Genomic DNA, 25286 nt, shown 5'->3' on the forward strand with positions numbered 1-25286 from the left:
TGAAGAAACAGCATGACATTTATTTTGTATAGCAACTTGTATAAAAGCTGCTGAGCCCTTTATGGAATTAATTATCTGAAATACACAATTTCTGCCCAAATAAAGAGAAATGGTGGTGGGTAGCAAACACTAGAAAAACTTCACTTGGCTGAGATTCTGCAAAACCCAGTTCAGGATTCAGTTGAAATCTCACTTCCGTTTCAAAGCAGACAGAGGTAGAGCTTTTCTTTGGGTTCAGGTGATTTAAAGAATACTGAAGAATATTGTTTAAAAAAAAAAAAAAAAAGCAAAAAACCCACAACAAAATCCCCCCACTCCAGAAGCATTTCCTAAGTATACTTAAGGGAAAAAAATAAGGTAGATTCCATCCATACAGTTGAAAAGGACGAGAGCGGAAAGGAACCTAATTTATTTACTTGTCCCTGAGTTAGAGGACTAAAATCTGCATTCCATGCCCTCTCCTCTGTGTTACAGGTACCTCGCAGCTCCCTGTAGACCTTATCTTAAGGGGTAAGAGACACTAACAGGCAGCCCTCCTCTCCCTTGTAGTTCTAGTCAGTCATAGCAGGATGGGGGCACAGAGGATGAAACAAAGGACAGCATGAGGCCTCAAAAAGGAAGAGCTGGCCATAGTGGGGGCAGACACTTCAGTCTGTTCTGGTGGACCCAGCCACAGGAGAAATCCTGTTCATGTGCAACTGCCCAGTGGCCAGAGAACCCCTAGGTGTGCGTGAAGCTGAGGAACAAGACTGCACACACTGGAACACTTGGGAATGAAAGCTTTTAACGAAGGGCAATAAACATGCAGGAAAAAGAAGAGGTGGAGGAACAGAGCCTTGAGCCTGCAGACTGAAATTATGTGTTCAGTCAAGCTGCCAAAGAAAAAAGCGTAATTGGTGTTTTTAATTCTGGGAAAGAGGGAGACTTTTTCCAGGCTGGAGAAGCACCGTGAGCTGCTGCAGCTGATTAACAGTGCCACCAGCCGGCCTGCTGGAAGAGGGCCAGTTTGAGAGACTGGGGAAAACAAGGTACATCCACTCACCACCTCTTGCCCCTCCAAGTCCTCACAGTCGGACTCTGATCTGCAGGCACTTTGCCAAATGCAGAGGGGGCTGTTCCTGGCAACAGCTGCAAGAAAGGTCTTACCCACAGAGGTGCTGCACAGCACTGACTGCCCTCAGCTCCAGCAGGGTCAAAGAAGGTAACAAATCCCGTGGGGTTGTCTGCTACAGCAAGAGTGAACGATAGAGCATACAGCTCAGGAGGGCTTCTCCTCGTGTGGAGCACACCAGTCAGCATGATGAGCCATGGCAGGCCTGGAACTATTAAATAACCAGATGGTGCCACAGAGGCAGTGCAAATGCAGCCAGTGAGATGTATGTTGGCAATGAGATAGTTAGGGACATACTTTAGGGGTGATTTCCTATTGGAAGATGAACTTTAAATTGAATTAAATTTGGCACCTCACAGTCTCCCTGGTCACGGCACTTATTAGGAGAGCTACTATTGCCTGGTTGTACAAAAACACCCTAAAGTATGTTGGCTAAAGCCAACAGTGTCAACAATTTGAAAAACAGGAAAGTTCTCTTGCAGTAGAGCAAAGCCAACATCAAAAACTCTGCACTAAAAAGTGAATCAAAGGGTCATGGAACCTTTCACACAGTTTTTTAGACAGCAGTAAGGAACCGGTTTTGCCCAACAGCTGCAACAAAAAACTGTGTAATGAAATAAGAGTTGTGGGAGAAGGAAAGGTATCATTTATAGTCAGTCTCAAATTTTGGCAGCCTTACACACCTTTGCCGAGGATACTGGTCAGCAATTTGCTTGATTTTAACCACATGATTAGGTAGCTAAATTTTATATTTGAACAAATGCAAGTCAAATGGATTTCTGAGAAGAGTATAAGCAGTTTATCCTGTGTGGTTGTCATACAGCTGACAGGTTCCTTTCTGCTGACTTATATGTGGACATGTAGACTGAATGCCAGATAACCACTAAAAAGCTGATTGAAAAGAGGTACAGTGAGATAAGGTATGAAATTTGAGAGGGAGGGAGGAGACAGGGAAATACAGCCAAACAATACTGTGTTCCAAGCGCTAACAGTAACGTAATGTAAGGGATAACAATGGACCATCAGTTGAAAGTTTAATTTTCCATCTCCAAACCAGATCTGGGACTGAGCCAACATCCTTCCTCTCTGGACTCTGAAGCTAGAGGGAGTCTCATTCCACTCCAGAGCCACTGACAATATGCAAATATTGGGGGGCCAGTCATGGCAGAGAGGTACAGGTGTGAATAATGGCTGTGCAAGCCATGTTTCTGACGTGAATGCACATGGACTGCCTGAGTGATGGTCACTTTTTGCACATGTTCTTGGTGAAATTAACTGCATCTTCATGGCTTTGAGACTGTTGTTGAAGATGAATATGGCTGTGAAGCAGAGGAGGAACTTTTATTCCTAGAGAAGTAGTATCTAATAAAGTGTCAAGGAAATGCTGTGAAGTGTCAACAAATACCAGACAACATGTCCACTAACAGACTCACCAAGGAAGAGAGTGAAAATGCTCTGAATACTTTTGTCTTTGTTTCAGGTTTTCAGTTTCACAGAATCGCTGACAGCGTCAGTACAGCAAATGCACGTCTTCCAAGAGAAGTGACAAAACAGAGCCTCCTTGTAAACCTGCTTCCTTTCCTGGAAGGTGAAAGCCTTCCTAAGCCTGTCCTAACACACCAACTTTCATCATGCTCAGCCAAGGAAGCAGGCTATCACTTGTTTGGAACACTGTAATGTTTTTTTATATTCTCACTTTTGCTGCTTTCTGAGTCACTTCCGTTAATCTGAAATTCCAGTCATGTCCCCCACAGATGTGGCATATACAGGTAAGTCCATGCTGTCAACAGAAGACTAGCACCTGGCTCTAACAAATTCTGACAGGCATGCTGAATCACACTCATCTGTCATTAAAATGCTAAGTCTTTGGTGTGGAATGAGTACCTGGATGCTGTCAGGAATGCTGGATGCTGACAGCAAAGTCAAAGAAACCAGGTTTTTAGCTGCACTTTGGCATCTGTGCCTTGCCTTGCCTCCTTGCTTTGCATTCACCAAGCTATTTAGAGGATCATTTCAGTACTAGATGGTGAACAGAATGAGACACACCCTAAAAGGATACATAAGAGTGGGCACACCCCGTGCTGCCAGGTGCTTTCGGATGAGCCGCTCGGTGCCGTACCAGTTGAAGCCTTTTGTTGCATACCCGATCCGTGGAAGATGCACTGTTGCTGAGAAGGAGGGAACAGAGTGCACACTCTTCAGGAGAAGATACACAAACAGAAAGCAATCTAGAAAAAGACTTCAAGCTACCCAACAAGAACAGAAGAAATATTTTTGAGCGACATATCTGCTATGGAGATCTCACTTCACTTCAGAAAAAACAGCAGAGGTGGAAATTGGTCATCATCTTTACGTGCAACCACACATGTATGGATTCGCTGTTCTACTGCACAGACACTTACCATTCCTTTTCTTGGCTGCTGAATAAATCTTCTTCAGGCCCTTTTCCAAAGCTGACAGCTTAATGCCAGACAAGTTGTTGGACCGATCCCGGTGCTGAGCTACAATTAAGGCCAGCTAAGGAAAAAACATCAAAAATTGAAATGGACTCTATATACAGTACTAAGAGACATAGTAACAGTGTTGGAAAGCTGCATTACTAACTTTTAGCTTTAATAAATGAGGAAAATAACTCATTATCTGTAATATTTAACTGCAACTTAGCCATGTTCAGTAATTAGTGCCATTATTATTATGAAAAAGACATAAGGTTCATTTCACCCAGCTTCAAAAACATATAGAGAGAGCAAAACAGAAAAAGAACTCATTCTCACCAAATCTTGTCCTTTTTTCCGGGACTTTTTATCATCAATAGGGAATAGCAGGGTTCCTCCTAACTCCAGGTCTGTCCAGGAAAAAGAACATTACAACAATAAAAAATCAGTCCCCACGAGTAAACAGGCAGTCAATGCAGCAATGACTCCACGGTCACATTCTGTATTATTCTCTGAGACTGTATCTCCTCATGATGGTTTTAGCAGTCAGATCCTTTGCCCAGGGAAGCACAACAAATGTTTTCCCCCCAAGCCACACAGTGGCATACACACTTCCTAGTTAAAGACAACAAATGGAAAGAGAGACACTGAAATGAGAAGAAAGCATCTCCCAGAAGATGAGAAAGACCAACAGGTCCACCTTATAGCTAGATGTTCATCCCTAACCAGCTGCAGGTATCTCAAAACTGTTAATACATGCTCAGGAAAAGATTAGTGCTCAGAGGGAAGCAAAGGCTCAGCTGAGTATTGCCTCAGGTGCCCTTCACCCTTCTTAAAAGCACTTTGACAGAAGATGCAGTGCTCTGTCTTACACAGTGAAAACCATTCTGTGAGTAATGTACAAGTCTGGGTTTTTTCCCTTTTTTTATGACTTGCAGGATGGATTGGAATGATCAACCCCTACACAGAGTTCTCACACTCCAAACAAGTCAAGTCAAAGCACCCGCTGAAGTACTACTTTCGGAGCTGGGATGCACACATCTAGAGAAAAACACATAAGTATCGAGGTATCCAGGCACCTCACTCCTCCAGTGTCAGTGGGGTTTAAGCTCCTTAAGTACCTTGGCCTCAGGTCATATTTTAATCTCTTACCTTTCATCTTTCCTGCCATCTCATATATATTCCTTGGCTGATCAGAACGAGCCTCTAGAGCAGTGAATAAACCACCCCTTCCCCAGCGGCCGGAGTCATCTAGAATGAAATGACAAGTTAGGCTCCTTTTAGAAGTGAGGTTGGAGACCACCTCTCCAGGAGAGGCAGCTGCTCTGTACACAGGCAACAAGTGATTATCAAAACCAGATATGGGAACTACACACAGACTTAAGCCAGCCACTATCAGGGGACTATCCTAAAGGATAAACCTCAGCCCTTGAGAAAAACAAACTTGTCACAGTTCCCTGAAAAGCTCTGCAGAAAAATTCCTTACTGTCCACCGAGAATGCAGAAACAAGCACTAACCATAGCACTGAGCATATAAACCTGACACTATCCTCACATATATACATATAGGTACACAAAGCATGCATGCATGCAGAAGCCTTGGGCTTCTCACACTAGGTGCTTGCAGTCTTTCACTTTACTTGGCATTTTCACTTCAAACATGAGGTTTTGTGCACAGTGTAACCCAAGCCAAAGCAGATGATGATGTTCTGCTATAGCCCTGGCCAGACAGCAGCTCCAACACAGCTTCAGGAGAAATTCCGTAATGTGACTTTATCTCCCTCAGCTTTAGTGTCTTAAAACAGGGTCTTAAATTAGGAGACTAGCCTAGAGCCTCTGTACTGTCAGTGTTGAGAGACAAGGACCAAGGAAGTCTGACCTCAGCCTCTGGAAGTGTTTGTCTCTCTCTGCTGACCGGAAAAAGATGATGAATTTCAGTATTTCAGTTTGATCCCTACAGCTCCTACAGGATAAACAAAAGGCCCTGCTCTCAGGAAATGTCATCATTTAGCCACAGATATAAAATTTCAAGCCTTACAGGCACCTTTGAAGAGGTTTACCCATAAATCCAGAATGGGGTAAAAAGACCCTTGCACACCTTGCTAGTACTTGTGTGGGTTGTACATGCTGGAGTAGAGGCTGTATTGCCTCTGCACCACTTGAGATTAAGTCAGACTCAAATCCAAAGTATTTCAGAATTAGAAATTATTGAGCCAGAAGGGACAATTCAGCTCCCTTGCTCACCCCACCCAACAATACTTCTGTTGTTCACAAGTCCCACCTAGGCAATGGACAATGATGGCATCTTCCTCTTCTGCTTGAGGGTGGGTTACATCTCCCATGACGTACTTGATATAGTTCTGGTCTGCATCTTTGTAATCTAAATCAACATTCTGCCCCAACTCATCCTCCTCAAACTCTTCCTCAGAGCCACTTTCCTCTGAAGGAAGGCAGGTAGATGTGTAATGATTGGCCTCCCACCAGGCCATCCTGAAACCAAACAAGAGAAGAGGATGTTCAATGAAAATCAAAGGTGGGGGCACACAGCTTGGTTTAAATCATTGCAGGGAAACACAGGAGACCTAGACCTGCATTCCCTCTGCTCCCTCCCCTACTTTAGGCCAGAACAAGTTACCACAGTTCTTATCTATGATATTAAGAGCCACATGCCAATGTGATAAGCCAATTGCAGGCATGGAAAAAGTGAGCGTATAACAAAGGGCAAGGAGCTACTTGGAGTGGTGAAAAGGAAGAACACCTGGGAAACAAGAAGGAGGAAGTTAAGACATGTGCCAGAGAGTCACAGATGTCAGACCAATTTGTAGGGGCCAACTGTGATATTTCAGAAAGCTTCTCCCAAGCGCTTGTTGATTGTACAGTCAGACATGGGGTTCTTATTCAGGCCTCTCTCTATGAATTAGAGTAGATGTGAAGTCAGGCAGCATATTCAGGAGGAAAGAGCCCTTGCTAGGGACTCGAGCCATTTTTCCACCTTCACATCCCCATGTTGTGCACTTTGAGCATATTATTTTCGTCAGTCGGACACACATTTCTAGAGTATAGTGCAACAGACATCCGTTCACAAGTAGTAGATGCAGCACAAACCATACTTTTTCTTGTGTTCTGCTTCTGCTTTTGCTGCCTTCTTTTCCTCCATGAGCCTTGCTCTCTTTGCTGCTGCTTCTTGGCGCTTCTTCCTCCGAGCCTCCAGCTCCTCTTCACTCAGCAGGTGCTTCCTCCTGGCTGACTGTTCCCGTAGGCCTGTGAGAAGGGCCTGGAGAAAGAAAGACATATCACAGAAAAAAACTGCTCTTCTTAAAATCATGCCTGATGCCCTCCTTAACCTACATTCTTTTCCCATTTGTTTACTTGTCCCCAAGTCTTAATCATCAGATCTCAATTGTCACATAATATGTGGGTTTGTGACCTGAGTTTGTATGAGTGCCCTGTACAGCATATCTCAGATCTGTCAGCAGAACTGCTGAATTGTCAAGCCCCGATTCCAGAGCCAACTTTAGTACATTTACATCCAAATCTTTTAACATGCCTTCTGCAAGCTGTAGGTAAAAAGAGAAAACTGCCAAGTTTCATCTTCCACAAGCAAATGAAAGAGCATCGTGTGCCTTGTCACATCTGCCTTACGTTTGCTTTGTTCCGAAGAGCTCTCCCTTCCTTACTGGTCTCTTCAATCAATGTTTTCTGAAGATCCAAAAGCTGATCAAATGCTTTTCTGTCTTCTCTGCTGGGTTCTTTTGAATAATCTTTGCCTTCATACACGTACATGTGATCTTTAAAAAATAATTTAAAAGTGTGAAAGGGAACTGAAACCTACTAACACCTAAAATGTACAGTGAGATCAAAAAAAATTTGGCTCTTCTGTGACATTGTTCTACCCTCAGCAGAAAAAGTTCTTCACTCTCATAATTTTCTGGTATGACCAGAGTCAGCATCATGTAGAAACAAGAGAATCGAGATTTGCTTCCTTAGACAAAAGCTTTTCATTTTAGATGTTTAGACTGGCAAGGAACCTTTTGTCTTATTTCAGTCAATTAATTATTTTAAATTGTGGTTCCATTGCTGTTCTCTTTGGTCATTCCATCTCTGCCAGTGGAGAGTTCATTTAGCTCTGCTGTGTAGTTACAGGCAGCTCTTGTAAAGGGACAGCAAATCTTTGCTTTTGAGTTCCTCAATGAAATGAAAGCAAGGAACTCTGGCAGCCCAGGGTTGCTGCTCACCACGTGAGTTATTTTCCCAACACCTATTACACAGTGTGGTACCACTGCTCCTCTTTTAAGTCACCACCAGAAAACACCACTCTTTGCTAACTCTCAGGAAATAATTACTCATTGCCAGCAACTGCTCTGGATGGACAATAACTATCCTGCAGGGCCACATTTTAACTTCAGTCACAAACCTGTATTTAAGTGCTACTGTGTACCCAGACAAAAATTCGGTCTTTCTCTGGGAAAGAAAGCACTCGTAGAGGGAAGCATCCTTAGAATTTATTTTCATCTAGTATGGGGCTATGAAAAATTAACCAAAATTGGGTGACATTTGGGCTGGAGAGCAGGGTTCTGAAGACAGAGCAGGTTTGTTTTAGTTGTATAGAATCCATGACTCTGCATTTCTTATCTCACCTTTTGGATTTTCATAGCCAATAATCTTTTATTTGGAGATACAAAATGAAACACCTGCTATATAGCCTTTCTTTAAGTTACTATTACATCTCCAAAACTGTAGATCTATCTTAATGGTTCTCTGTGGGAAAAGCAGTAGGTACAATATGAGTATTTACCCATTTCTCAGGAATTTCAGGTACTAAAATATGAAAAGGAACTCAACTCCCAGCCACCAAAACTGGGCAAATATTGTTAACATTACCTTACAAACAGGCAAATAAGGACACCAAAAAGAACAAAAATATACATAGAGACTCAGAAATAAAGTTTGTGGATAGGCCACAAACAAAATCCAAGTAACTTAATTACAATTCTGCTTTTCTTCTTCTTGGCTGAAAAATGCAACCCCTACCTGGGAAGCCTTCTCTATCAGCACTCAAATGACACAGCTGTTGAGATTCTTAACTTACTCTCTGTATCCTCTTCTTCATTCTCTTCCTTTTGTGGCAGCACAATGTCCATTATCCACTGCCCTCCTTTTGTCTCTCCAAGGATGTTTTCTAGCTCCACATCCTGTATAGTACTTCCCTCAGAGGAGAGCAATTTATCCAGGCCAAATTTCAAGATTTCACTCAGCTTTAACAAAGAGAAGGGGAAGTTCAGTATTATTATCCTCTAATTCCATGTCAATCCCAGTGTCTTGAACTTCTCAGGCTTCAATGCAAAGGATGTACGAGTGGAGGAACATAAGCTTTAAGGCTGCCTATCAAAATACTTATGCTTTAACATGCCCCATTCTCCCAACCCCTGATGGGACAAGCCCCAGCAACATACCTCCTTCAATCTTAACTCATCCAGACTTGAACAGTCGTTTTTCTTCAGGGCTAAATGACAAAACAGCACTGTACTGACTGCATTCAAGCAGCTTTCTTCATAGCCAGAAAGGCCAGGTTTGTTTTTGCCCCCAAACCCTTTAAAACAAAAGCCTAAATACCATAAAAATCCAGGGGGAGAAAAATATCAGCATGGAATTTCCTATGGGCTCAGTTCCACTTCTCCCACAGAAACTGTAATTGCTGAGATACATACTAATGGGGCGGGGAGGGGAGGCAGAGGGGGAAGGATACACTAAATCCAAACCTCTTCTAGGTTTAGCTGCACACAGGGGTTATATTCCCTTAAATGTCACTTTGCTTGAGATTTTCAAGCCAGATTCTCAGCACAAACCTCAGCTTTCAGGTCAGAATTATAAATCATGCCCCGACTCCTGAGACACTGTATTTGCCAAGAGGTCAAAAGAAGGTTGACCGAGTTTCAGACTAGCAATCAAAAGCTGACTAGGTTATCAGCTGACTTCTGATCAGCTCTGTTTGTGAGAGAAAAGCACCAGAGACAGATCAGTTCTAGAAACAATGAGTCAGCTTCCACTTTTTATAATTTCCACTAATTATAATTAAAAAAACAAGACAAAGAAAGGTTCTGTCTTCCCCTCTTCTCCAAACCAACACACCCTTTTCCCACAATGAATGCACTTCAAAATTGCAAAAACTGTCTTCAAACATCAGATGTTGTCTGCACCTGGGATGTCATTTTGATTCCTACGTACAAAAGCTGTCATGTCAATGCACAACTGTTTGGAGAGGTTCAAATCCAACGTAAACACAGAAACATTCTGGGACATTTCTAAGGTGGTCACTGGAGTCAGATTGGGGATACAACTCTGGTTTACCTGTAACTCTGCTGCTCCCTGAGGCTTGGGCGCTCCCAGAGCAAACTGCCCCCCTTCTACAATGGCGTTGGTCAGGCGGAGCTTAGAGGCAGCTCTGCGGTAGATTATTTCTTCAACTGTATCTCGCCCGATCAAACGGATAATTTTTACAGGCCTTGAAAAGTTTAAGGAAATTCTAATTACTTACTGTGTTTTGAGGTGCACTCAGCTATTTACTATCCCCTCACCCACTCCTTTGGTAGGTAAAGAAGGCAGGAAGAAAATGAACAAAAATGATCAGCAGAAATGTGATGCTGATACAATTCTGCTTGACACAGGAGAAATGCTCACTGCAAAAGTGCAGGCAAACCTCCAGCCTCCATCTCCTACTCCAGCTTTACAAAGTTCCCACCCTGGATACATGACAGGGACACGGCTGTATGAGGCTGCAGCTGGAAAATGAAGACACAAAATCTTCTCTGCTCCCCTTTGATCTTCAATCTACCCTTATACTTTAACCTTCCATTGCCTATGGAAAGGGAAAGTAATACTGAGAGGCCAAGAGAGTCAGCAACCAAACCACAAATTCTGCCATTTCTCACCTGTGCTGCCCAATCCGGTGAGCTCTTGCTATTGCTTGCAAGTCATTTTGTGGGTTAAAATCACTATCAGTAAAAATAACTGTATCTGCTGCTGTCAGATTCATGCCAACTCCACCTACAAACAAAAGAAGAAGGCCATAAAATGTTACCAACAGAAAATAAAGGAGAAGCTGGAGAATTTATGCTATGCAAAGTTCTGTCAGATCTGATCAACTGTAGCTAATTCAACCCATCTCTCAAACCCAAATCTAAGTCTCATAAGGATCTAAACAGATGGCTAAGCCTTCCATTTCCAGCTTTCTGCAACAGCCCAAAAAAGAAGCTGTACAATGCAGTGTAATCAAAAACCATGGAGTCTGAGTGAACCAATGCAAAGGAGACTGATTGTCAAGGACTGATGAACATAGACATTACTCTTCTGCTGGCAGGCAGATTATCCCAGCAAGGACTGGCTTCTCTGAAGCCACAAGAAACTGCCCAAGTCATGACTTGGCTGCAGCACAGAACCAGCTGTAAACACACCACTGAAACAGTAGGAAACGCCAAGCCAAACTACACAATAACCAGAGCCCAGGTGTCTGTATGACTTAAAGGTTTTGAGCTTAGAACTTGGGCTCTCATGAAATAAAAAGATAAAAAACCCAGTTAATTTTGCATTTTTAAATACCTCTACTGTGACCACATACCGTAGTTAAAGAGGGGACGGACTGCTGCCTTACATTTCACCCAGCTCATGACAAGACACCTCCACTGTAATCAGAATATCCCTGCTAGTGGAGACAGTCATGCACCTGAGAATCTCTGTCCATAATAAAAGAGCAATGGCAGTACTGTTAGCACACCTCTTCCCAGCTGAATACGAGATGCTTTGGCCAGACATAGCAGTGTGCAGTAAAAAACAACTCTAAGTCTGGCTGGCATGTGAGGGAGAGTTCAGGCACTGTGGTGAGAGACACACACACTCCTGACATGCACTACTAGGGTCTTCCCTTCACTATTCCTGTGTGCTCCCCTCAGTGCACTGTGGTGTCATTGGAGCCAGGCTCATCAAGAAAAGTCAAACCAGAAGCCCGAAGGAAGACTTGGCTCCAGTTTGATGTTTGAGACCAAGCAGTGTGGATTCCTCCTCTGGAGACAAGCAGAAGCCTGGCTCTATGCTTGTTTGAACAGAGAGACAGGGAGGTTTGAAACGGTGTAGAAGACACAGATCTGCCCAGGGAGCGAAGAGGGGAAGAAGCACAGATGGCAGTCCCATGGAGTTCTCTGCAGCCTCAGGATGGTAAAAGGCTCTTGCTTCAGTCTGTCTGCCAGCTAAAGAGCATGTCCATGTTCAGCAAACTTGAGAAGCCTTCCACCAACTTACTTAAAGGAAGTCTGTTCCTGCCTAAAGTCTGATGCTTGCAGAAATAAAAAGCTAGTGAGATTCCTTAAGCTCAAACTGGCACAGAGACAGGCATTATGGAACTTGGAATAAAATAAACTCAAGAGGCTGCAATATGAAAAGGATCTTGGCATCAGCTGCCAAAAGGAAAGCAGAGAAACCAGATGTCCTAGATGAGAGACCCAAGTTCAGGATGTGTCCTGTCTCCTCCAAAAATCCCCCACACGAACAGGCTCTGCAGGATTCAGAATTCCCTGAAACCTTGACAGAAAGAATAAAATAAGAGTGCAGATGCAAGATGGGTTGTTTGTCTCTCCTTACTTACCTGCTCTGGTGCTCAACAGGAAGATAAATATGGGCTGTTGACCAAAGTTCTTGATGGCCAGGTGTCTCTCCTCACCCCTAACAGAGCCGTCCAGCCGCTCATAGCTGTAGCCTTTCCAAACAAACAACATGAATTGTTGTTTCATGTTTCTGAAATTTCGCCTTTGCTTTTACCCTCTTACCTCATTCTCTATTGTCTCATTGCTCTCCTGAATCTTTTTGTGCCAAATCCTTCTGACTTGGTTCTCATTTCATTGCCTCCTTCTTTTTTTCCCAGTTAAACCTCGTATAAACTGAGGTAACAACCCTGACTTCCAGATTGACTGGTAAAGAGTAATTTAGCTGAGTCTGAAGCAGAGACTCATAGCATTTAATTTACTGCTTGGAAACAAAACAGGAAAATTCAGAGCCCAAGTAAAAGAACATTAGCACACAGTCCCATTTCAAACTATGCTGTGCTGGCTGTCGGCCCCACAAAGCAGGCCAACAACCATCAGATCCTCCTTATCCAAACTCCCACGGCCTTCAGTGTGTGCTTTCCTGTGAGCAACCAGTATGGGATATGGCACTACATTTGGCTTTATCCTACATTATTAGTCGTCCAAAACCATAAACACCAAACAAAAGCCTCTTTCATGGGAAATCCTAAGTAGGCATGGAGCCATGTGGATTGAAACAAAAGAGAATGTCCCAAGAACACTTTGCTAACCTTGCCAAAAATGGTCTGATCCAACCTGCCCTCCCAGACATGTTGGGGCCCCACTGTCAACAACAGTTTTAATCAAAAATTAATTTCCTGGTATAACTGTGGCTCAGTTTGAGTTTTGTGCTGGACAAAGTGAATCTAGAGCAAGCCTATTGCCTTTACTGCAATTGCTTCAGGACACAGATACACAATTGAACATAAGTATATAATGAAACATTGCTACCCTTCCATTTGTTAGCTCCATTTTATCAAGGCACAAAAGATGAAGCTACTTTGAAGAACAACACTTAACTGCCAGGTCATTTCAGGAAGCTGGTAACAGCAAAGAGTTGAACTCAAGACCCTCCACCACACAGAGCCACTGCAGGAATAGGGTCCCTATCTACAAAGAACGGATAAATTTTCATCACATTCCTTTCTCCATCCCAGACAGATCAACCAAAATCACAGGAACAATATCTGGCAGAGACCATTAGGATAAGCCCTCTCCTATCAAACTGTGCAGAACATACCTCTGTAGTCCATGTAGTCCTGCAGGATATTGAGCAGTTGAGTCATCTGAGAAAAGAGCAACACACGGTGGCCACTGCAAGAAGAACATGAGACCCTGTGGTCCTCAGCATACTGTGTCAGCATTTCACAGTGTGCTGGGGGGGATCACAACAGCCTAACCAGCCATTATTAGTCACTGTTACACAGCACGGCTCACCACCTCTGTACACAAAGCCTCCCAGAATCACAGACCATTCCTTCACCACATTTTCAGCTCCACATCTAAATGCAATCAGTTAAGCTTTATCTGCTGTCATCATTTGCCCTGTCCAGCGTGTGGAGTCACAGAGAAGTAATAAGGCTCAGGCACTGCTCTGCTGCTGGTTGGATACAGGCTGGTGAGGAACCAAAGGAGCCTGTCTAAAAGGACCCTCAGCTTCAGCCTAGCATGATGAGGTCTTTCTCACCATGTGACTGCTCTCAAATCACACACTACAATGCATCTGAAATACTGGGAAAATGTAGTATTAGCATCTCTGTGACAGCAGAACATTTCCTTCTCCAGCAAATGACCCCTCAAAGATCAAACTCTACCTAAAAAGTGTGTAAGAAATCAACTCTCCTCCCTCCCAGCCCTAGGCATCAGACACTGCTCCTTTTAAATCAGACTTTGCCATAGAGCAGAACATAGACATTTTCAAGTCCAGAATTTGCACAGGGCTGGTCCTGCAGCAAAGACATTCAGTGGAGAGACAGCCACTCACAAGGTGCTACACAGCAGGACAAAGACAACAAAATCACATCAGAACTTCACAAGGGCTGTTGAAGCTTTGTCCTTCGGTCTTTGGGTTCCAGGTTCTGAACAGAGCACAACACAAGGGGTTCTGAACGTCAATCCCAAGACACCTGAAGTTTCAGCTTATTCTTGGGTTTTTCTTTTTCACATTTGCCATGGATTCTGCCTCCCAGGCTGATGCAGGCATGCTAGCACAAGGCAACTCAACTGAGGCATTTGAAACCACTCTCAGGAAACCCACAGTCAAAGCGGATATGCTGAATACCAAGTCACATTGGTTATCATCCCAGGTTCTCAAATATGGCAAATATGAGAACATGTGAGAGAGTAGAGTGCTTTGAAAAATGCTTAAAGGTAAGCTACAGAAATCCTCAAGGTTTCTCTACCATCTCCAATACAGCTTTATTTACTTCTTTCAGGTAGTGAGTAATATGCAATAAATAGGTCAGTGCTTGTGTTGTGATGAATAACTGCTCAATCTATGGCTAAATAAGGTAGTTTGCTTTCACAGTTTACTTTTTCTCCCTATGTCAACCCCATCCCAACATGACATACCCAGCATACAAGAATGAAAGGAGTTTATCCAACAAACACATCTTGCCACTGGCTTCAACAATATGGTCTCCAATCTCAAAGGGTTCTGGCTCAACACCTGGAACAGAAAGGAGTTTTAAAAGCAGAGCTAATACTACACAAATAACAATTCTGTGGTGTGTGTCTGCACTGCCACTATTGCTGAGCAGAGCCACGTGATGGTTGCTTCAGAAATGATGGTCCTTCTCTATCTCTAAATGACACCCTCAGTAGTTCATAAAGCATTGTGATTTCTTTGTTTAGGTGAGAGAAGACATACAAATAGAAAGCTGCAGTCAGAAACTCAGACTTCACACAGTCTCCTACTTTATTCATCACTACTGATGAACTGTCATGTGTTGGAACTGGTCACAAACTCACAGCTGCTACTGATTCAAGTACAAGAGTGTTTATTACTTGCTTCTTCTAAGCATTACACTAATAATAGAAAACCACTGTGTAAATCAAGAAAGTTCTTTTTTCTGTTTCGAGAGAGAACAGTGCTTTCCTACCATTGAAGAGGTACGGGTGGGCAACACACTTCCGAAGCTGAATTAAGACATTCTGGAGTGTAACCTTCCTTCCCGTTTCATTTTCAAATGCATCTGGAACAAAGACCACAGAAAAGAACAGAGCAGGGAAGCCCATGCTGCATTAATGGGTGTGACTGGTAATGTCTTGGTACTAAGCACTGCTCTGAAGTGCTTCAGCACTGGAGTATTTCTCTCTGTGAATCACATCTGAATTTGAATTTCCCATCTCAAGACTAATACATCTGTTTTCACGAATCAAAAAAACTTTCCCTCACACTTTTTGGACAAGCCTTTAGAAATAAAGACACTGATAAACACTACTTTCCCTTGTCAGACTCACTGAACTTTCTGGACTTCCTCAAAAAGGTCACTGTAATTTTTCTAATAGCGAATCATCAAAATTAGTGAAAGAAATTTGGTGCAGTTCATTTGCATTTTCAAAAGAAAAACCCCAAAAACCAGTACACTCAAGATCTCCTGGGCAACCAGAACATTAAGAAGAGTTGCATTTTCGTGAGGAACAAAAGAAAATGCGTGCACATATGCTGGCTACAGGAGAAGATGAAGGCTCAGATTTCCTGGTGATGTTCATGCAAAGTGCTAGAAAGGCCGAGAAGAAGAACAAAGGATCTCCAACTCCCCAGTTTTCATTTCCCTACGACAAATAAGCACTCACAAACCACAAAGGTGGTGGGTTGCATTGTCTACATAGCCCTGTAGTTTCCAAAAAAACTCATATCTGCATCCAGTAGGTTGAAATTTGCTTTATGGTATCTGTGCTACTACTGGAAAATTTGTTGAGAACCACGGATCCAAAATTTCTTGTACCACGCTTTTGTTTGAACACAAAAACATGCAATAGGAGCAGGCTCACCTTGTGATAAGTGTTTTTAGTTAGAGACTGGCACAAAGAAGATCCTCAAGCTGACCCTTCCTAACTCTGCAATAGCTGAGCAATAGAACAATACATGTCTCTTATTTTGCCACAAGCTAAAACCAAAAAACCAAGCAGCCCAAATTTGGCACATTTATTCTGTACATATTCTGCAGACCAAAGTAACTTCTGCTTCTTTACAACAGAGCATGCAGGTACAACAGGAATTAGTTTTGTTTTTAAAAATAATTGATAGACTTCAAAATGCTCAGTTACCTAGATCTTTTGTCAAAATGGCCTTGTAGTACTTCCTCTGCAGAGCCGACATTCCATGGTACAGAACCACTTCCACCTTCTTTGGCAGCTCTGCAGCCACCTCAGACTTGACTCTCCGAAGGAGAAATGGCTGCAGAAGACTGTGCAATTCTTTGGCTATGCAGAGGCAGGGAGATATTAAAAAAAAAAGAAAAAAGGAAATAAAAAAAAAAAGAGGAGAATACTGTGTTAAAAGTACAGAATTTATACAATACCTTCACAACTACACTTTCAAAATAAATGTAAAACAAATCTCACATCTATTAGTGAAATTGTTCAAGCCACATTTTACAAACAGAGAAACCAAAACATAGCTGCATACCTGAAACACTTAGGAGCTATATTAAGATAGCTCTTGCCTTAAAAGTAATCACTAGTTTTTTGTGGCTTTGTTTTAAAGCTTGTCACCATTAAAAGAAAGCAAATTAAGAGGACACAACACAGTTGTTTCCTAGTCAAGATAAAAGCTGGTTCTGATTGAAGTACAACATTGCTAGTTACTGACCTGGCTCACTCTCCTTTTCAATAACTTGGTAATACTCAACAAACTCTTTCACTTGCTCCCTAGGAAAGATGTCAGGCTCAATAAGGCTGAGTAAGGAGTACAGCTCCTGGAGGCTGTTCTGGACTGGAGTGCCTGTGAGTAGCAGGCTGAAGCCTACTGAGAACTGAAAAAACCAGCAATAAAACAAAATTATTAGGAAAAAGTATCTGTAATGAAAGTTTAGTTAATACACAAGTCCACCCACGCCACTCTTAATTTAAAAGATGAGAGGCAGCACAGAACTGCTTGCAGAATACTGCAGAGATTTGCCAAAACCATCCAAACATAAGGTATGGTGGGACAGCCAAACAGCTCCAAACTGACTAGGCTGGCACCAGTGCAAGGAATTCAGTGTAAGCAAAATAAGAACAAAGTGCAAAACTGACTCCATTAAAATGCTCAGATCAATGCAGTCTACGGTCTAAACTGCATACTAGGTGTTAGATAAGGAGGGATAACTGGAAAATGCAGTTGGAATAGGACAGTGAAATGAAACTGTGTCAGACTAAGTTCCATTTCTGTTTGTTGGGTAACTAACAAACACAGCAACATTATCTGGTCCATGTTGCCTACAGTAATCCCCATAAAGAGACTTGGGAAATATGTTTACCTTTGGAAAGATAGAAATTTCTCTCATGTTTGGTAATAGAAAACATGTTAGGAGGAGAGTTAAGGTGAATTGCATCTATTTTTTTGTGATTATAACCAAAGCTCCCAAATTACAGACATCATGGACAAAATGTCCAGACTATATAAGACTTTCAGGAATTCAATAAAAACTCCTATTTTCCAAGGTGCATTGTAGTACATTGTTGCTGATGCCAGCACACACCAAATGCCAATGTTTCACTGCCATAACAAGAAGTGCAGCCTTCACTCAGGCATTTCTGCTGCTCTGGCAGGGCGCTTTGGAAGCTGGAGCAATTCTCCTGATTTCTGTAAACAAGGGTGGCTCCATTAAATGGGACAGTGGAAGTCAGTAGTTCAAGACTTGAGGTCTCATGAGCTAGGCAAGGGTTCCTTCACCCTGCCAGAGCTGGAGATAATCTCTTTTGCTTAGGTCAGCCACACTTCTACTACTGCAGTAGCACAGCTGTGGTTCAGCACCATCTGGCTGTTTTACCTTTTCAAGTATTTCAAATTGTTCCAACGTGGCAAGCCCAAACATGAAGCAGAATGAGAGGGAAGTTCCAAATACTGCCCACCTCCATGCAAAGCCAACAAGGCCTTTATCTCTCTGCCACTAAATATGGGAATCAGTTCACCAGCTCTGATGGAAAAGAGTTATGGATCAGAGCTTAATGCTCTGGGAGCAAACAGAGAATCTAAAAAGGGAAAAGTCTTAAGATACTAGAGGATGGATGAGTTACTTTACCTCAGAAAGTGTCTTGTAAAGCAGAGAATTTTGATTTTTCAGTCTGTGAGCTTCATCTACAACCAAGGCAGCCCAGTTAAAGCTGAACAAACAAAAACCAGCATCTTCAGTTAGGGGCTGACAATTCATTCTTGTAAGCACAAAAAGACTGAAGTAAGTGGTGGCTCTGCTTGGCTCAACTTGAGGTGGGGTCCCACGCCATGAACAACAGGCAAATACCAAAAGTGGGGTAGAATTCACAGGTACTGGTTTTGAAGAACCAACACAACTTTTTAACTGTTGCCTGGGTGAGTTTTTTCTGAAATCAAGACTAACAAAATTCACTTGAATTTCTTGCTTCTCTCTCCATCCCCATGACTATCAGGAAAATGACATCAACACAAGTTCATTGAACATTAAAGGAGGCCTCTGATTTGGAAAAAGAGACATGAGATTAGGGCCTAGAACCTGTGCAAAACCCAGCAACTATCATGAGGGCAGTGATGGAAGAGTGATCATGAGGCTTTTGCAAACCACCCAAGACAGGAGCTTCAACTTATTCTGGGTTCATACAGCTCTATGCAGGGTCTCCTCAAGCAGACTGCAGAATCACTGGTGATCCAGGAGATCCACTGGGCTTAACTGAAATTCCACATCTTCTCAACCCTCAGTGTTGGTGCTTCCTTATCACAAGGGTTTCAACTCCTACATCAGAGTCATTTCCAGAGGAGGGAGAGCATGAACCTCCATCTTTTCTTACCAACACGCTTCTCTTCCCAGTGGAATACAAAATCTGAAATCCCAGTGACCTACATTCTTCTCACAGCCTTTCTGTTTGCCTCAATTTCCCTCTTTGCCATCAATCTCCCTCTCTGCTATATGGGAATGGTTCTCCATTGCCACAACAGTCAAATGTCATTGCTCTTATTCTACGAGCTCGGGAGCTGAATTGCAGAAGGACTCGGCACGGTGAAGCATTACAGAAGCTCATGTGCAGAGCAGAGTCTGATCCCTCACCTATTCCCTTAGAGCATAGCTCTTGCTCAACTCATTTGTGCTGTTACACTACTTGTAAGGAGTAGTGCTGGTGAGTCATCTGGTAACTCTGACCCACCTCTACAAAGTGCTCCAAATGCTCCTACACAGGACAAGGTACAAATGATTAGCAACCACATTTTTTCAGAAGTAAGACTAAAGGGCAAACCCCTAAATTGGAGTGACGTGTTTTTTATGTTATTTGTTAGCTTTAGAAGTAGGAAATTACTCTGGAACTGACATTTCTGTGATGCTAGGGCTGACTACTTGCTCTCTCTGGGTGCTACCTACCTGGGCTACACTTTAAGATAAACAGAATAATATGCAGCAATGCAGACCATGATATGAAACTGTAAGGACAATACAGTCATGGCTACCTTTCATTAGACCTGGTTTCTACCACGATGTGCAGCACAACCTGCTACTTCCAGCAGTGGCCAAGGACAGATGCTTTGTTGAAAGACAGGAGGGTGCCCACTGTGGGCCTGACTAGTCCTGACAGACAGAAAATGGTGCCACTGGGAGTCACTGGATTTCTGCTTCTACAAAGATACTGAGCCATTCATTATGTATAGCTGCCCCCAGCATTTGTCACAACACCACTGCAAGGCACTGGCACTACTGCTAAGAAAAAAGGAAAATTTCTCCCCATTTCAAGTGCAGATCCAGTACAATTCTGCGTGACCATGACAGTACGTCCTACAGGCTGAATTTCAGCTGAATAGTCAGTCTTTCTAAAAGGCATAATGCTTCATAAGCCCTCTACAGTTCTGACTGGAGGCAATAAACTCCAGAATATGGTATTAGCACATTATCAGTGTTACATAATACAGGTCAGTTTCAGTGAATTTTGCAACTAACACCTTTATAACATGAAGCTCTTGAGGATCTTCTCTGCTGGACTGGTACTTAAGGTACTGCTGTAAGTCACTATGTGTCATATTGCTTTGAGTTAACTGGCTTGAAAACTGTCCTTGGGGGAAGTTCAAATATATCTTAGCTGACATTAAAGACTCCTCAGTGAAAGTTGGAAAAGGCAAAGTTCTAATCACAAGCCAAGATCATTCCTGTCTCTTGTGAAACAACACAGAATCTCACACATACAAACATTCACTTAAGAAATCGTTGACAGATGTGCAGACTTAAATTTGAAGAAATTAAAACCAGACTCACGACTTTAGAAATGTTGCATCTTTCAGGCAAATCTGCAATGAAAGAAAATGACCTGTGATTTATGATTTAAGTAAATATATCAGGTAAGAAACAGAGCATTTTTTTTGTCTGCTTGCAGACTATGATGAAATGGAGCAGAGTGGAATGAAGGCACTTACTACTTGAGGAAAAAAACATGACAGCTACATGACACCTTCAGCATGTCATGGTTTAACACCACACACCCCCCAACATCGCTCACACTCTGCCCAAGAGGAGGGGGGAAGAGAATTGGAAGGATAAAAGTGAGAAAACTTGTGGGCTGACAACTCATGAACTGGGTGGTACAGAGGAATCAAAAAGGCAAGGAAAACTTGAGCCTCCCTTTTAAGTGACAAAGACATCACATACCTCATATGTTGTCAGGACTGCATGGAAGTGAGAGTCCTTTTTTAGGTTCTCCTGCACTTTGGGTCGCTCTTCCTTGCTGCCTATGTATGTTATGAAAGAAAGACCCGGAGCAAACCTGTTGTTAAGAGAAAGAGCAAAAATAGAGAGCCAAGCTAAGTCTTTCTATGTGTTTATGACCCTGGACCCCCTTATCAAACACAGCCACTATATAGATAATGAGAATTCCTATCCAAACACCCTACACTCCTGTGAGATGTGTCTGGATCTCAGCTTTTGAATCTCACTCCTTCATGATTTTCACCTCAGGTTGGCACTTCAGCTGCTGGCTCTCATTTGGACAAGTCCTAAATAAACTTGCATTCTTCTTCTAAATAAATATGTATTCTTATTCTTCTGTAAGAGTCCAAGGCAGATGACTGTAAACCAGTCTCATGGCCCAAGTGCTGTTCTGAACTGAAAAAAGTTCATGAGAAGCAGGTGAATGAATACAATTTGCCCAGCTGAGGCCAAAGAATTGGCCTAAATCATACTAAAATAAAGACAAAAGATGTCTGCAGCAAACAGGTCCAAGTCAGGGCCTCAAAAATATATTCTCTCAGTCAAAAAGCAGACAAAACCAGTTCCAGTTGTTGGGACCTCATTTAATGTTCCTCATTTAATCCCACCACTGTTATTTACTTAATATTCCTTCTGGAGAGCCACACTGCTGATCTACGAAGGAATGCACTTTCTCCCAACTATTCCAACCCAAAGTCTATCCACATCAGGCCAGCTCACTTCAGAATGTAACCTGGATAACTTCAGATGCTGAGAGACAGCATCGCCCGACAGCCACACAGACAGATTCCTGTTCTAACCTTTAACTTCTTGCCCTCCCTCTTAAAAGGAATCTGTGGGCTCCAGACCACAAATGTACTTATTCTGGGCACAGCAGATGGGCACAGTCACCGCAGTGAGGAAGGGCTGCATGCACAAGTGCGATGTATTTTGCGTGCATACGTGAGCATGCCCCCCAGTTTGGGTCTTACCTTTCATTATAAAGATTCCTGGCTGTCTTCAGCAGATTTTGCCTAAGAGAGGCTGAGCATGGAGGGTTACAAATCAATAAAAAGCAAGGAGCTAGTGGAGGCATTTGGACTGAAAGTCAGCCAATATTATAGGATGGATGGATTAATGTATACCACAGCACTGTAAAGACTATGCACTAACTGCATAGTCTGCATTGATTTGTTGGTTTAGTAGCAGCTTCCCTTTTTACTTTTTATCCCTTTGAAAGGATAAAAAGAAAGTGTTAGAGTGAGCACATTTGAAAACAATCTTTGCAACTGGCTGAGCAATAATATAGTAAGCCAGACAATTGTTGAAACTTACCTCTCCAGTTCTTCCTTCCAGTTGCTGAGAACTGACAGAGGACAAAGTATCAGAAATCTCTCTTTGTTGGATAATTTTTTTGTCAAATAAAGAAGTAGAGAAATGGTCTAAAAGGCAAGGAAAATATTTTTTTTTACAACAAGGGAAGGGTTCAACCCAATAGCCTGATCTTACGTAAGCTGTCTCCTTGTTGAGCTTTGCAGCTAGTTTCCATAGGTTCACTAGCACAAACCAGAGTTAACAGAATATTAAGTGGGATCCAGACAAAAAGGCTTAGATCCTAAAACACTACCTCAATATATGGAGCCCCTTTCCAAAGGCCTTTCTTGCACAATCACAAACCAGGTCTACCACACATCACTTCCTAAAACTACTTGTAATTTAAGACCTATTGAATAAAATCAGCTGAACCAAAGCACAAACAGTCATTTTCCAACAAAACTTAAACCCAGTGAAAAACGTAAAAAAAAAATCCAACAAGCCTCTGAAAAAATTAGACCTATAAATTTTAATCCATGTATTGACAAACATAAAAATCCCCTTGGTGCAGGTGCATCAAAAGGTGCATTATTTTCCCTGTACTGGCTGTGTACTGTGCCTTCAGCTCTGCACACTATGAATTATGCATTAAGGTGTTTGTATAAAATGACCACTCATCTTTTTACAAAACCCTGAAACCTTTTTAGAGTTACTCAGGACTTAACTCAGGACTTGTTTTAAGTGGTTAAGGAGTGAAAGAAACAATGAGCTCTCACTTGAGTATGGAATTCTGAAGGTGGGGGGGAATCATTAGGGTGCTTTTTCATTCTGCAAAAACACTGGGCTAAAACCCCAAAAATTTAAGCAAAGATCATTTTCCAGAAGAAGAAGAAGAAGGAGAAGAAGAAGACACACCTGACAAGTCTTCCCAAGGCCCATCTCATCACCCAGGATACAGCCATGTTGGACTTCATAGCATTTCACCAGCCAGTTTACACCTTCTAATTGATAGGGACGAAGCTTAATGCCTGGGAATAAAAGTGATTTGTTACATTTACACAGTCACCCACAATATACTCTATACACACACCAGAAACAGGTCCTGCCCAGAACAGGCCTTCCCAAACATCTGCCTTACAGGAAAAGCACAGCACCCTTCAGCAGAGGCTGGTTCACCCTCCTGGAGAGCAAAGACCCCAATGTTATAGCAATTCCATTAAATTAAAGCATATTCAGGAACTTACACACACAGAAATGCCCCAAGCCATTGCAACAGACTGTACAAGGAACCTGATCTAATAATTAGGCTGGTATTTTGCTTTTCTACAAGACAGCTTGATTTTCAGTTGCAGTCACTTTTCAAAATATGTAAGTACTAGATCCAGGGACATGCTTTAGGCCACCAGAAATGTTTGTCACAATCTATTATTGTATAATAATAATTTCTCAACAAGCTGTTTCCCAGCTTTACTGTACTTAAAGCTAGGGTAGACCTCAACTATAGGCCACTGTGGCTACTACCACCACTGCAATCTTTATTATGGTGCACAATATGTCAAAACCAACACAAAACATGTTACATAGGAGTTGGCAAGACCTGTCCTTGTACTTGGACTCAAGTGCTGTGTGTTGTGCCATTGCTGTCCTCTCCTTCCTGGGAAAAAGCGCACACTGAGTGCATGAAGTAACTCACCAGCCTGCAGGATACACAAACCCAAACCAGCCCGGGGATTGAGATAAGGACTTCCAGCAGCTAAGGAAAATGTGTGGGCAGGATGGATTGCCCAGGCGTTCCCTTTTAATATCTTACCTTCCAGGCAGCAGAAAGCACTTTAATTCACACTCACCATCAGCCCATTTCAGGACCGCTGAACAGGCCAACCCTTGTTCATGTTGTCCCGAAGCACAGAGCTGTCTGAGGCTGTGCTGAGGCACTAGGGGGGTTAAAGCCGGGCTCAGCCCTGGCCCAAACACCCACCTAACCACAAAGTCAAGGACAGGGACTGCAGCAGCCAGGGAAGGCAAGCATGGAGCGGTGAGCATGGCAGCAATGCCACCTCTGCAGCACTGCAGCTCACTTTGGCAGGCCCGGGAGCTGCTTTACTTGCAGCTTATTTATTTTTGGCCTGGGGGCTGTTAAAACAGACCCCAGACAAATACAGCTGAGAGAACTGGGGCTGTTCAAGCCAGAAAAGAGAAGGCTTCGGGGTGACCTAATTGCGGCCTTTCAGTACCTGAAGGGAACGTACAGGAAAGATGGGGCAAGACAATTTACAAGAGCCTGCGGTGACAGGACACGGGGGAATGGGTTCAAATTGAAAGAGAGTATGTTTAGATCAGATATTAGGAAAACTTCTTTACTGTGAGGGTGGTGAGGCACTGGAACAGGTGGCCCAGGGAAGTTGTGGATGTCCCATCCGTGGAGGGGTTCCAGGCCAAGTCGGATGGGGCTTTGGGCAACCTGGTCTAGAGGGAGGCGTCCCTGCCCATGGCAGGGGAATTACAACTGGATAATCTTCAAGGTCCCCCTTCCAACCCAAGCCATTCTATGAGCTGGGCAGCACCAGGCAGCGCGGGGCCCTTCCGCCGCCTCCCGCCATCTCTGACAGCACCCACCCCCCTAAGGCTCCCTGCCGACCCTTCTCCCGGGCTCCCCGCTGACCTGTCAGCCCCCACCGGAGCACGTCCGCCTCCTGCACGCCCGGACCCCGGGTCCGGACGCTGCCGGCGCGGCGGAGCGCCTGGAAGAAGCGGGACATGGCGGGATGTCAGCCACCCCCACGGCCGCGCCGTTCCCGCCGCCTCCCGCCGGCTGCGGGCGGGGCCAGCCCCAGCACCGCCCCGGCAGCGGGCGGGCTCGCTGGGAGGGAGCACCGCGATGGCGCCGCTGCTGCTGCTGCTCCTGGCGCTGCTGCCCGCGGCCGCCGCTGCCTCCCCAGCGTCCGGACCCGGGCACACGGGCAGCGCGGCT

The 25286-nt window shown here is 43.4% G+C and overlaps 1 protein-coding gene across 1 annotated transcript; it reads right to left on the reverse strand.

The window, feature by feature from the left end:
• Positions 1-25132, reverse strand: CHD1L (chromodomain helicase DNA binding protein 1 like). Its single transcript, XM_042031761.1, has 23 exons — positions 24978-25132; positions 23231-23343; positions 22337-22443; positions 20966-21080; positions 20576-20607; positions 18389-18470; positions 16975-17137; positions 16431-16586; positions 15260-15352; positions 14730-14826; positions 13399-13472; positions 12182-12292; positions 10476-10590; positions 9895-10048; positions 8636-8801; positions 7189-7334; positions 6657-6820; positions 5828-6036; positions 4699-4797; positions 3886-3956; positions 3514-3628; positions 3171-3279; positions 1-2473 (listed from the first exon to the last, which is right to left on the reverse strand). Exons 1-23 carry the CDS (start codon positions 25072-25074, stop codon positions 2395-2397), a joined length of 2667 nt encoding a protein of 888 aa, XP_041887695.1. The 5' UTR covers positions 25075-25132; the 3' UTR covers positions 1-2394.
• Between the last annotated feature and the right edge of the window lie 154 nt (positions 25133-25286).

Source organism: Corvus kubaryi, unplaced genomic scaffold, assembly GCF_017639235.1.
Source record: "Corvus kubaryi isolate FWS band 111438036 unplaced genomic scaffold, C.kubaryi_AGA036_p1.0 37341, whole genome shotgun sequence".
NCBI classification, from domain to species: domain Eukaryota; kingdom Metazoa; phylum Chordata; class Aves; order Passeriformes; family Corvidae; genus Corvus; species Corvus kubaryi.